Source organism: Ranitomeya imitator, chromosome 4 (genome assembly GCF_032444005.1).
Source record: "Ranitomeya imitator isolate aRanImi1 chromosome 4, aRanImi1.pri, whole genome shotgun sequence".
NCBI lineage: Eukaryota > Metazoa > Chordata > Amphibia > Anura > Dendrobatidae > Ranitomeya > Ranitomeya imitator.
In genome coordinates, this window is record NC_091285.1 from 361533971 (window position 1) to 361548726 (window position 14756).

At 46.1% G+C, this 14756-nt stretch overlaps 1 protein-coding gene across 4 annotated transcripts in view; it reads left to right on the plus strand.

Annotated features, from left to right (window-relative positions):
- RELN (reelin) overlaps nt 1-14756 on the plus strand; it is a 1116896-nt gene that overhangs the window by 765740 nt on the left and 336400 nt on the right. For all 4 annotated transcript variants that reach the window (XM_069765109.1, XM_069765110.1, XM_069765107.1 and 1 more), the window contains exons 13-15: nt 6694-6806; nt 12373-12581; nt 13974-14102. In XM_069765109.1, the coding sequence (XP_069621210.1) occupies nt 6694-6806; nt 12373-12581; nt 13974-14102 (451 nt within the window). The remainder of the gene's footprint in view (nt 1-6693; nt 6807-12372; nt 12582-13973; nt 14103-14756) is intronic.

Here is a 14756-nt window from a genome sequence, read left to right on the forward strand (position 1 = left end):
TACACTAGCGCATGGCCGTGCGGTCATGCGCAGTTTATATAGTTGCAGCACAGGAAGTGGCCACAGAAACTTTGCCCTTCCAAGACCTGCCAAGAGGTCCAATAGAATGTGCTGCAGAGCCTGAGCACATGACCCTCGATCTCCAACGGGAGATCTTGCCCTGGGCATGCTCAGTGTGCGCAAACAAGGACTTAGTCCCAGGGAAGTCCGCTCGCCGCTGACCAGCACTGACTTTAATGGCAGGAGCTGAAGAAGCAGCAGTAACTCTCTGTACAGAGTGAGAGCGAGCAAGACACTGGGAGCGACGTCCCCGCTGAGCAGACTCCACTGCGGCCGGAGGAGAATGGGAGACCGCAGCGGAGACGGATCGAGATTCCCCCTGTGCAGCAGAGGAAACTCGACTCCTAACATTACCCTCCCTCCTAGGGCCCCCCCCTCCTTGGGCCTCGCTACGCTCGAAGGCAGCAATGAGCTGTGGGGCCCGAATGTTTTCAGCAGGCTCCCAAGACCTGTCCTCTGGACCATAACCCTTCCAATCCACCAAATAAAACTTTTTGCCGCGTACCACCTTGCACCCCAAAATAGCGTTCACCTCGTAATCGTCCGTAGACGAACCCGATGTCCCGGCAGATGACTCGGAAAACCGGGACATGTATACGGGTTTCAAGAGGGACACATGAAAGGTGTCGGTGATACCCAAGCGTGGAGGAAGAGCCAGGCGGTAGACCACAGGATTAACCTGTTCGAGAACGTTGAAGGGACCCAAGTAGCGAGGAGCAAACTTAGTGGACTCAACTCGCAGCCTGATGTTACGGGCGAAGAGCCACACCAAGTCGCCAGGGGCAAAAGTCAGAGCGGGGCACCGATGAACATCGGCGGAGGACCTCATTCTCTCCTTGGAGGCCCGAATGGCATCCTGCGTGCGATCCCAAATGTCCCGTGCCTCCACAGCCCAGTCTGCCACCCTGAGATCAGCAGAAGACACAGGCATGGGCACAGGAACACGCGGATGCTGGCCGTAATTTAAGAGGAATGGAGTCTGACCGGTGGAGTCGGCTACGGCATTGTTAAGTGCAAACTCTGCCCACGGTAGCAAGGATGCCCAGTCATCCTGTCTGGCAGAAACAAAATGTCGCAGATATGTGACCAAGGTCTGGTTGGCCCTTTCTACCAACCCATTCGTCTCGAGATGATATGCCGAAGAGAGATTTAACTCAATACTGAGTAGACGACATAGCTCCCTCCAGAATCGAGACGCAAACTGGGGACCCCGGTCACTAACAATTTTGTCTGGCATACCGTGTAAGCGAAAGATATGCTTGATAAACAAGACAGCCAACGCCCGTGCAGATGGTAGCCGTGGAAGAGGCACCAAATGCACCATTTTGGAAAAATGATCGGTGATCACCCAGATAATGGTGCAATTACGAGACTTGGGTAAGCCAACCACAAAGTCCATCCCGACCATCTCCCAGGGCCTGTCAGCCACGGGCAGAGGATAAAGCAAACCAGCTGGCCATTGCCGAGGAGTCTTGTTCCTGGCGCAAGAGACACACGCCCGAACGTACTCCGCGACATCACGAGCCATATGTGGCCACCAGTATGTCCTCGCCAGTAACTCTGATGTCCTTTTAGTACCAAAATGTCCACCCACCCTGGATGAGTGCGCCCAAGAGAGAACCTCCGGTCGCAAACTAGATGGAACAAAAGTCTTGCCCGGGGGCACAGACTCCAGCGAAACCGGGGCCACGGTTCTCAAACTCTCAGTGGGGACAATAAGCCGAGGCTCCTCCTCCTCCTCCGCAGATGACACAGCGGAGCGAGAGAGAGCGTCGGCCCAAATGTTCTTCTCCCCAGAAAGGAAATGGAGGGTGAAATGAAACCGGGAGAAGAACAAGGACCATCTGGCCTGGCGAGAATTCAACCGCTGAGCTGTCTGCAGATACACCAAATTTTTGTGATCTGTGAAGACTTGGAAGGGAAAATGTGCTCCCTCCAAGAGATGTCTCCACTCCGAGAAAGCCAACTTCATGGCTAGCAACTCCCTGTACCCGATGGAATAATTCCTCTCTGCTGGTGCGAAGGTCTTGGAGAAAAAGAAGCAAGGATGCTTCCAACCTTGAGCATCCTTTTGGAAGAGGACTGCTCCAGCACCAACAGAAGAGGCATCCACCTCCATGATAAATGGCTTATCAACATCGGGGCGATGAACAATGGGAGCACTAGCGAAGTGTGACTTTATAGAGATAAAGGCCTTGGAGACCTCCTCAGACCACAATTTGGGATTCGCCCCCTTCTTGGTGAGGGCAACCAAGGGAGCTACCAAAGTTGAGATATGCGGGATGAACTGGCGATAATAATTGATGAACCCCATAAAGCGCTGCACCGCTTTAAGAGAATGGGGTTCCTGCCAGTCCATCACAGCCTGTAGTTTGGCAGGATCCATAGCCAATCCCTGGGCTGAGATGATGTAGCCTAGGAAAGGTAAGGACTCCTGCTCAAACATACACTTCTCCAACTTGGCATAGAGGGAGTTTGCCCGTAGGAGGTCGAAGACTTTGCAAACATCTCTCCGGTGGGAGTCAATATCTGGAGAGTAGATGAGAATATCATCCAGATAGACTACGACCGAGGTGGAAAGCATATCCCGGAAGATATCGTTCACAAAGTCTTGGAAAACGACTGGGGCATTACAGAGCCCAAAGGGCATCACCAGATATTCATAGTGCCCATCCCTGGTGTTAAAAGCCGTCTTCCATTCGTCCCCCTCACGGATGCGAATCAGGTTGTAAGCACCCCGCAGATCTAATTTAGTAAATACCCTTGCTCCCCGAAGCCTATCGAACAGTTCAGATATCAAAGGCAAAGGGTATTTATTCTTAACGGTGATGGCGTTAAGACCCCTGTAGTCTATGCATGGACGCAATTCCCCACTCTTCTTCTGCACGAAGAAGAACCCTGCCCCAGCAGGTGACACTGACTTCCTGATGAACCCTCTTGCCAGATTTTCCTGGATGTACTGTGACATTGCCTCCGTCTCCGGGAGAGATAGCGGATAGACTCGACCCCGGGGAGGCTCAGCACCAGGCAAGAGGTCAATAGGACAGTCATAGGGGCGATGGGGCGGAAGGGTCTCCGCCGCCTTTTTGGAGAATACGTCTGCATACGACCAATACTGCTTGGGGAGAGAGGAAAGATCTGCGGGTACCTCAGTTGTAGCTACCTGAACGCACTCCCTCTGACACCTACCCCCACAAGATTCACCCCATCCCAGAATTCTGCCTGAGGACCACTCGATATGAGGAGAGTGGTACCGTAGCCAAGGTATTCCCAACAGGACCTCATCAATTCCCTCTGGAATGACGAGCAGAGAAATAATCTCCTGATGAGATGGCGACATGGACAGAGTAAAAGGGATGGTCTGGTGAGTTATCTGTGAGGGCAGAGTCGACCCATTCACCACTCGTACCATTACAGGTTGAGCTAGCATAACCAGAGATATTGCGTGGCGTTGGGCGAAGGCAGAAGACATAAAATTGCCCTCCGCCCCAGAATCCACGCAGAGCTCTACCGAGTGGGAGAATGAGCCTAAAGTAATTGTCCCCTTAAAGGACAATTTAGAGGCAAACGTCGCCGTGTCTAGTGTACCTCCACCTACGACCACTAGACGCTGACGTTTCCTCGACCGCTGAGGACATCTGGTGGCTAAATGTCCAGACTGCTGGCAAACATGACAGACCCTGAGTGCACAAGCGGTCCGGGACTTAGGTCCCGCTTGTGACACTTCCCTGGCCTCATGTGACTCAGGAACCAGGACCGGAGATTCCAGAGGTTTGGCGAAAGTAGGAGCCAGCCGAAACCTCTGCTTACACTGGGCTCGCTCTAACCTCCGCTCGTTAAAACGGAGGTCAATTCGAGTGGAGACTGTTATTAACTCCTCCAGTGTGGCAGGAATCTCCCTAGTGGCCAGAGCGTCCTTTACATGGTCAGCCAAGCCCCTCCAAAATATGGGGATAAGAGCTTTATCCGACCATTCCAGCTCAGATGCTAAAGTGCGGAATTGGACGGCAAAATGACTGACCAAGGACTCACCCTGAGTTAATGCCAGCAGTTGGAGCGCAGTGTCATGGGTGACTTGAGGTCCTAAAAAGACCTGTTTTAAAGTGCTCAAAAACAGAGGAGCACTCTGCACCACATGATCGCCACGCTCCCACAGCGGCGTAGCCCATTCCAACGCCCTGTCCGACAATAGAGACACAATAAATCCCACCTTAGCCCGCTCTGTGGGGAAACGTGCAGCCAGAAGCTCGAGATGAATAGAGCACTGACTCACGAATCCCCTACAAAATTTGCTATTACCAGAAAATTTTTCTGGCAGCGGGAGGCGAGAAAATGTCGGAACAGGGGTGGCAATGGACAAAGTTGCTGCAGCCACGCTGGCAGCCTGTACAGCAACTGCGGTAACATCCACAGCTGAGGTTGCACTCTCGAGAGCCGCCAACCTACCCTCCAGCTGCTGTATATACCGCAGGGATTGTTGTTTGTCCGTCATCACTAGCCAGACCCTGGCGCTAGTGTAATGTTAGGGCTAGCGGAACGCACCAAATAATAAGACTGATAGTGTACAGTGCGTTCGTAGCCCGGGGTCCACCGTGCAGAGATGGAACCTGTTGCTGAGTAATGACGGACTATATGGCAGTATTCGTAAGTATACTCGCGTGGGTTAAACTTCACCCAACGTGAAGGAAGCGATCCTGTTGCGTCACAGGATCGCGGTACCGCACATAGAAGGCGAGAAAGCAGTCAGCGAACTTAACCCCAACTAGGATTGAAGTCCGATTAGACCACTTGCTGACACAACACCGCAACAGGGTGTGTTAGGCAACTCTTATAATTAGAGCACCGAAGTGCGAACTGTGCCGTGCTGGCAGGCACCACTAAGCACCCAGACGTGGGTCAGGAAGCGCACTACTGGCGCGTGGTGCCGCACTGGCGGTCACAGCAATAGACACTGATACGTGTGTGACACGTTGAGTGATTTGTCGGGCGCTAGATAGCAGCCATACTCCATACGCGAACAGTCATACAATAGGGTAGGGGTATTTAATGAACGACTTGCACTCACAACAAACACACGTATTCAATTGTACACTAGCGCATGGCCGTGCGGTCATGCGCAGTTTATATAGTTGCAGCACAGGAAGTGGCCACAGAAACTTTGCCCTTCCAAGACCTGCCAAGAGGTCCAATAGAATGTGCTGCAGAGCCTGAGCACATGACCCTCGATCTCCAACGGGAGATCTTGCCCTGGGCATGCTCAGTGTGCGCAAACAAGGACTTAGTCCCAGGGAAGTCCGCTCGCCGCTGACCAGCACTGACTTTAATGGCAGGAGCTGAAGAAGCAGCAGTAACTCTCTGTACAGAGTGAGAGCGAGCAAGACACTGGGAGCGACGTCCCCGCTGAGCAGACTCCACTGCGGCCGGAGGAGAATGGGAGACCGCAGCGGAGACGGATCGAGATTCCCCCTGTGCAGCAGAGGAAACTCGACTCCTAACACCACCCATTTTGAAAAGTCTTTCCCCTCCCATATACAGTACTAATGTGCCACAAACAGGAAGTTGATATCACCAACCATTCCCATTTTACTTAGGTGTATCCATATAAATTGTCCACTCTGTTGATCTATCTATCACATATCTATCTATCTATCTATCTATCTATCTATCTATCTATCTATCTATCTATCTATCTATCACATATCTATCTTTCTGTGTGTAAACATTGTTCAATGGAGTATGTAAATGAAGAGGTTGGACAAGAAACGACATCACAATTCTTTTTTTTTTTTGTTCAATAATAGATCTTTATTTAGCTTTGAAAAACGCATACAAATCCGCATGAAAAAAACATGAAAATCTGCATCAAGAATGCATCAAAAATGCATCAAATCCATGTGGATTTTTATGTGCGTTTTTCTGGCAAGAGATGCAGATTCTGTGCAGAAAATTCTGCAGACAAACCTGCAACGTGTGCACATACCCTAAAAATTATTAATCTGATAGGTAAATGGTGTAACTAGAAAAAAATAATAAAAATGCCAGAATTATGTTTTTTGGTCGCCTAAACATTGTAATAAAATGCAAGAACGGGTGATTAAAACATCGTATCTACCCCAAAATGGTATCAATAAAAATGGTACAAACATTGGATTTTTTTCACCACTTAAATGAAAAAGAACCTAGACATGTTTGGTATCTACGAACTCATAATGACCTGGAGAATCATAATGGCAGGCCATTTTTAGCATTTAGGGAACATGGTGAAAAAAAAACTATTGTGGAATTGTACTTTTTTGCAATTTTACCGCTCTTGGAATTTTTTTTCCCATTTTGCAGTACACTATATGGTAAAACCAATGGTGTTTTCCAGAAGTACAACTCATCCCGCAAAAAACAAGCACTCACATGGCCATATTGATGGAAAATTAAAAGTTATGGCTCTGGGAGGAAATGGAGCACAAAAAAAAAAAAAAAACGGAAATACACAAGGTGATAAAGGGGTTAATTTACTCAAAATGTATGATAGTTAGCTTGTGCAAATACTCTCCATTACTTTTCACTTTTAACGGTTATTTTGGTGATACATGTTTTCAATTACAATTTTTTTTTTTATTTATGTATGATCATATTTAGGTGGACTCTGTAACCCAGGAGAATCCCATGAAAATGATGTTGTCCTATATGCACAGGTTGATGGTAGAAAAGAACATATTGTAATGGATACACTCTCATATTCTTCCTATAAGGTAAATCTGAAATAAGACCAAACCCCTTCATGACCCAGCCTATTTTGACCTTAAAGGGAACCTGTCACCCCCCAGGGCCTATTAAGGTAAAAGAGCCACCTTCTGCAGCACTAAGGCTGCATTCTGTGAAGGTGGCTCTTATGTTTTTGATCCCTAATAATACTGAAATATTCACTTTTATAAATTGCACGCCATACCTTTATTGAGTCCGGGGGGTACGTTTTCTCCCCCTGACTCAGCCGCCTCACAACCATCCATCATCCCACCAGGCGCCGCCTCCTCCTCTTATAAAAGTGAATATTTCAGCTTTATTAGGGATCAAAAACATAAGAGCCACCTTCACAGAATGCAGCCTTAGTGCTGAAGAAGGTGGCTCTTTTACCTTATTAGGCCCTGGGGGGGTGACAGGTTCCCTTTAATGACCTGGCCATTTTTTGCAATTCTGACCAGTGTCCCTTTATGAGGTAATAACTCAGGAACACTCAATAGATCCTAGCGATTCTGAGATTGTTTTTTCGTGACATATTGGGCTTCATGTTAGTGGTAAATTTAGGTCGATAATTTTTGCGTTTATTTGTGAAAAAAATCATAAATTTGGCGAAAATTTCGCAATTTTCAAATTTTGAATTTTTATTCTGTTAAACCAGGGAATTATGTGACACAAAATAGTTAATAAATAACATTTCCCACATGTCTACTTTGCATGAGCATAATTTTGGGGGAAAAAAAATTGTTATGAAGTTATAATGGTTTATCTGCAATTTCTCATTTTTCCAGCAAAATGTACAAAACCATTATTTTTAGTGACCACATCACATTTGAAGTCCCTTTGAGGGGCCTACATGACAGAAAACACCCCAAAGGGACACCATTCCAAAAACTGCACCCCTCAAGCTACTCAAAACTACATTCAAGAAGATTATTAACCTTTCAGGTGCTTCACAGGAACTAAAGCAACATGGAAGGAAAAAATGGACATTTTAATTTTTCCAATATAAATATTCTTTTAGCCTCAATTTTTTCATTTTCACATGGGCAACAGGATAAAATGGACCCTAAAATTTGTTAGTAAATTTCTCTTGAGTACACCAATACCTCATATGTGGTCATAAACCACTGTTTGGGCGCAGGGCTTGGAAGGGAAGGAGCGCCATTTGACTTTTTGAATGGAAAATTAGCTCTAATTGTTAGCGGACACCATGTCGCGTATAGAGAGCCCCTGTGTGCCTAAACATTGGAGTTCTCCCACAAATAACCCCATTTTGGAAACTAGACCCCCTAAGGAACTTATCTAGATGCATAGAGCACTTTTAACCCCCAGGTGCTTCACAAATTGATCCGTAAAAATGAAAAAGTACTTTTTTTTTCCACGAAAAATTTCTTTTAGCCTCAATTTTTTCATTTTCACATGGGTAACAGGATGAAATGGATCCTAAAATTTGTTGTGCAATTTCTCCTGAGTACACCGATACCTCATATGTGGTCATAATCCACTGTTTGGGCGCACGGCAGGGCTCGGAAGGGCAGGAGCGCCATTTGACTTTTTGAATGGAAAATTAGCTCCAATCGTTAGCGGACACCATGTCGCGTATGGAAAGTATGTAGTGTATGTCAGGTTGGTGTGTGGTATAGTGTATGTCAGGTAGGTGTGTGTAGTGTAGTACACGTTAGGTTGGTGTGTGTGGTGTAGTGTACATCAGGTACACACACAACAACCTGACGTACACTGCAACACACACACCAGCCTGACGTACACTATACCACACCACACATCAACCTGACATACTGTATGTCAGGTTGGTGTATGGTATAGTGTACGTGTGGTGTATACTACACCACATGTACACCAACCTGACGTGTACTACATCACATGTACACTACACCACACATCAACCTGACGTACATTATGCCACACACACCATCCTGACTACACGACACCACACACCAACCTGACACACTATGTCGGGTTGGTGTGTGGTGTAGTGTAGTGTATGTCAGGTTGGTGTGCGGTGTGGTATAGTGTAGTGTATGTCAGGTTGGTGTGTGTGGTGAAGTGTATGTCAGGTTGATATGTGTGATGTAGTATACACCACACACATGCACACACAACAACCTGACGTACACTACAACACACACACCAATCTGACATACACTATACCACACCACACACCAACCTGATGTAGTGTATGTCAGGTTGGTGGTTGGTGTGGCGTAGTGTACGTCAGGTTGGTGTGTGTGGTTTAGTGTACATCAGTTTGGTGTGTGTGTGGTGTATGTCAGGCTGGTGTGGGTGAGTTCTGTAGGGGAATGTCAGGATGTGTTTAGTCCACGGACATGTGATGAATTCTGAAGCATTCATTCAAACATAGTCCAGGTTTGACAGGACACCTTTCACATTGGAAATGAGTTTCCTTTGTTATCCCCCTTTTATAGCATACCTGGCACTTTTTTTTGCTCTCCCCTCACGGGAAAATGTTGCCCTGGTACCATATGGGAAACTTGAGTTCCAGGGGTGCTGAGGCCCTCTCCTTCCTCATCTCCAAACATCAGACCCTTTATCACCGCCTCCTGGAACTGAAGGAAGGTGTTGTTGGTCTGGCCTGCACATCGTGATAGCACGTATGCGTCATACAGTGCCATTTGTACTATGTGCACATCCAGTTTTTTATACCACACCTTCGCCTTCCGCATGGCACTATAGGGCTGGAGGACTTGATCAGAAAGATCAACTCCCCCATGTGTTTGTTGTACCCCAGGGCACAATCTGGTTTGTGGACCTGTGCTGGGGTACCTTTAACGGTGGTGGCCGTGGTGGATTGTTGTCAAGAAAAAGACGTCTCTTTTGTCTTTGAACTTGACCACAACCATGTTGCCGCTACATTGGGCTTGGCTCTCACCGTTTGGGAGAGGCTGCTCAATTAGCGACAAAGGGAGACCCCTCTGGTTTCTGCACACAGTACAACAAGCTGCAGTAGCTCTGGTAGAGAGGGATTGAAAGAGTGGGATTCTTGTATAAGAGTTATCAACATACAGATGGTAACCTTTATCAAGCTGTGGGTGGACCAAATCCCACACTATTTTCCCACTCACCCTCAGAGCATTGGGCATTCTGGGGGCTGGATCCTACTATCTTTCCCTTGGTAAACTCTAAAGCTGTGAGTGAACCCTGAGGTACTCTCACACAGCTTATAGAGTTTTATCCCATACCTCACCCTCTTACTGGGCAGGTACTGACAGAATTGAAGCTTCCCTTTGAAGTGGCTGAGGAATTCATCCACACAAATTTCCCTTTGAAGACTGTACACTTCAGCAAACTTGTTGCTGAAGTGTTCGATGAGCCGCCAAATTTTGAACAGTCTATCAAAATTCGGGTCATCATGGGGAAAGATGTCAGTATTGTCCTTAAGATGGAGAAACTTATGAATCACCTCAAAATGTTTGCGAAACATAACCATGCCAAATGTTCGAGTTTGATATAAAATATCAGTACTCCAGTATTGGTGAATTTCTGGTTTCTTCACAATCCCCATGTGAAGGACCAGTCCCCAATATTTGATCATTTCTACTGAGTCAACGGGACTCGAAGTAGAAAATGATGAATTGGGGTTTTCAGCCAAAAATTGCAGGGTGTACAAGTTAGTTTGCTCCACCATAAGACTGACAATTGACTCATAGAAGTAGACTTTGAAAAAGTCTATTTCCCTGAAGTTGGCAGTCTCAAACTGGATTCCTGATTGGGGAATGAAATCAGGAATCCGTGGAACAAATTTTTCTGGGACGGAGGTCCAGAAGGGGGCACTAGTGCTAGGTTGGGTGTGACTAGCACTAGGTTGGAGGTTGCTCACACTTGGCTGTGGGTCTTCCTCCAGCCTCCGGATGATTTCTTGTCTTGCGACATCTTCATGGTGGCGAGTCTGTCGCTGGAGGAGGAAGAGTCATAGGAATAGAGAAAAATGGGGTCCTCTTCCTCACTATCAGCTTTGGAGGCAATAATGGCATATTCCTTCTCAGCTGAGTACACCCTTTGTCACTGGGATGAGCGGGACGAGCGGGGCATTGTGTGTGGTGTGTGTGTGCGTGTGTAAAAAAGCAAAACTTTATTATAATGTGCGCGTGTATGTGAGAGTGTTTGGTGAAACTTTCTACTGCAGGAGGGGGCTGACAGGTGTGAGGGCACTAGGGGGCTGTCAGGTGCGGGGGCAGGAGGGGGCTGTCAGGCACTGGGGGGCAGGAAGGGGCTGTCAGGCACAGGGGGGCAGGAGGGGGCTGCAGAGATGCAGGAGCTGACAGCAGGGGGGTGATCACTGGGGTGGGGGGTGATCACTGGGGCAGGGGGTGATCACTGGGGCAGAGGGGTGATCACTGGGGTGGGGGGAAATCACCGGGGAGGGGGGTGATCACCAAGGCAGAGGGGTGATCACTGGGGCAGGGGGCGATCACCTGCAGCAGCAGGGGGCGATCACTGGCAGCAGCAGGGCGCTGGCAGAAGCAAGGCACCGGCTGGTGGGTGATCACTGGGGTGGGGGGTGATCACCGGGGCAGGGGGGTGATCACCAAGGGAGGGGGGTGACCACTGGGGCGGGGGGAGAGAGCGGAGGTTGGGGAGTGTAATCGGATGGCGGGGGAGTGGAGGGCAGCAGAGGGGAGCAAATACCGGATGGCAGCGGGGTGATCGGAGGCGGCAACAGTAGCGGTGGCAGATGATGGTCATCTGTCAGTGGCAGAGGCGGCGGCAGGGCAGCAGGCAGGGACCTCACACTTCAGCTTCCATGGATGGGATGAGGCTGAAGAGCGAGGGCAGCCATAGTTCACTCCACCCCTCCACATCTGATTGGAGAGATAGCGTCACAAGGACGCTAGTTCCAGTCAGATCTGGGGGGTGACACAGAAGTCACCAGAGTGATCGTAGCCAAGGGTGGCAAAGCCACCCCCCTGGGATCAACTAAAGGTCCTCACGTACCTGCAGGTCAGGTGCCATTTCAGTGACCCTGGTCACCCGACCCGCAGGAATGCGATCCCGCCATGACACCTATGTGGCATCACAGGTCGGGAAGGCACCATTTTTCATGATGCCTACGTGGCGTCACAGGTCGGGAAAGGGTTAAGTAAAGCCCTACATACATATTAGACTAATGTCGGTGCACCTGCTGATAACAGATTTAGCTGATACTCAAATGTGTATGGGGGCATCAGACAACTTAGCATCTGGGAAGGTGTAGAATGGGCATGTTCCATTTCGGACTTCTGATCACTTTGTTCTCCCGGCGATGGCTAGCTCATAGAGCACAAAAGAGCACTTAGCCAAATGAATGCTGCCGTGCAGGAGAGAGCTGGCTGAGAGGACTGTGGGCCATACAAACATCATTCAGCCAACAGTAATTTAATATGTATGTCCGACTTGAGACTAGAAGAGAAGCTTTGCTGAGAAAGTACTTATTATAACAGCAGAGTCTGTAATACCTAATTCTTAACCAGTACCCTTTTTTAGCTTGTGTCAAGTCCACATTAATTTAATTTTTGGTGTCGCTTACTTTGAATAACATTTAAAAATATTTATTTTTTTAAGGTGCCTTCTTTAGTTTCTTCAATTATTAGCCCCGAACTGCAGACTCCAGCCACTAAATTTTGCCTGAAGCAAATCAGTCATCGAGGAGACAACTTAAATGTTTGGGCTGTGGACTTTTTCCACTTGCTTCCTGTTTTGCCTGCTACTGAATCCCACATGATACAGTTCTCTATAAATCTTGGATGTGGATCACATCAGCCCGGAAACAGGTAAACCGAAAAAATAGAATGCCTTTGAGAAATCAAAAACCTACTTTTTGCGAACCATGTGTGAATGAATACTCCTGATGGACTAGCTTAATTCCTGTTGATTATTTAAAGGCGTTGTCTCAATTTAGCAATTTGCTGATTACCGTATATACTCGAGTATAAGCCAACCCGAGTATAAGCCGAGACCCCTAATGTTGCCACAAAAAACTGGGAAAACGTATTGACTCGAGTATAAGCCTAGGGTGGGAAATGCAGCAGCTACTGGTAAATTTCAAAATTAAAAATAGATACCAATTTAATAGTTCTCTGAACACACACAATTATATTTGTAATGTATGTACTTTTATGTTATTACTTGTATTTAATACATGTATTTTTTTTTTCAATAATGTCAGCCACAGCTTTCTAGTTTAAAACAGTCTCTCCCTCTCTTGTTATACCATGTTCCTTGTTAGCTTTGGCAGTGCAAATGTTAACAGCCTATATTGGAAAAACGGCATAGCCACAGGGCGGCGCGATTGGCAAAGGCACAGCAACTGTGTTTGCACAATGTTCACATTGTCATTAATGTACAGCACTACAAGTTAATTGCTATCTTCCCTCGACATACATTTACAGCTGTTTTTTTTTTTTCTACGTTTGGGAATCATTTATCTGCTTTTTATGTTCTCCAGGGATTTGAATTATATGTGTACAGTACCACGTGTTTTAAAATTTAGCTTAATCCTTACCCATGGGACATGTATTCTACTTTACAATACTGTCACATTCTCATTTATACATAGACTTAGCTGGATGTCAGTAATCCATTTCAGTTTCTAGAATTTAAAGCGTAATAATACTGCTGTTCATTAAAACCTCTCTGTAATCTGCAGCCGTGCAAAGCACACATTTACACAACCCATTCTGTCAGTTTTTAATCCAGCTAACTGTGTATATAATTGAGCCAATGAAACACAACAGTATGTAACATAATATTTCTATGCATTTAGTCTTGTGACTATGAATCATGTTAAGATTTCTATTATCTACTTGTAAAGTATTAAAAGTACCTAATTTATTAAAAAAAATAGGTCAAATATTATTTTCCGGTCTATAGATAGATATATTAAGCAATATTTTGGAGTAGCAATTTCAATAGGGAACCGTGGAATAACCTTATTATCTCAATAGACCAAGATTATAACATGTAAACTGAGTATTTGGAAAAACAATACCCTACAGTAATATTTATGTTTTAATTTAATGATCCATCAGGTAATTTATAGTACACTTGATATCACACAAATTTGGTGAAAGATCTGGCTGACCAACTTTTCTTTTATTTGAGTATACATTTTGAAATTTTCTTGTAAGAAACTATATTAACTTTTTTCTTTTAAATGTCAATAGTGTTAGCCTGGAATTTTCAACCAATCATGGCAGGACCTGGTCTTTATTGCATTCTGAATGTCTGCCTGAGCTTTGTGCAGGACCTCATCTGCCACACAGTACCATATATTCATCGGACAACTACAGTGGGTAAGACGGAACTTGAGACTTCAGATTTTAAGAAAAAAATTGCAAACAGCACTATTCAGATATTAGCGATCAGATCACTGTAGCCAGACATACTTTATGTTGTGCAGATCCCTGAGTTGGTTCTCTCATGTAATGATGTCTGTACACATGCACACTTGGTGTCCTATCAGATTGCATTTTATGTCTCTACCGTCGGTTATCAAACCACTAGTTTAACTTGTGTTTTGTCTCTGGACTTAAAGAATAACCATCCTTTTAGTTTTTACTTCATAAACCAATAGTATATGGGAAAATAAATAACTTTGTAATATATACTATCAGTGAAATTCTCTTCTTTTTATTCCTGGATTGATCTTTCATTTTCAGTTCACTATTAAAATCTGTAAAAATCTGATTTCGGTGAATACAGATTTTCAAGTACTGAGGTAGGGGATGGAATTTCAGCTCATAAGATTATTATAATAATATATTTAGAGAAAAGGAGGAGAGAGGAGCTAGATGCAGACACAGACATTCTGCTGCAAGTTCTTCTGAAATCACAATTACACTTTAAAATGTAACTGTTGTTTCAGGTGAACTTGCAGCAGAATGTCTTTGTCTCACTCTATCTGTCTCTCTCCAGTATCGGACTGGAGTGCCAAAGGCCCACCAGTA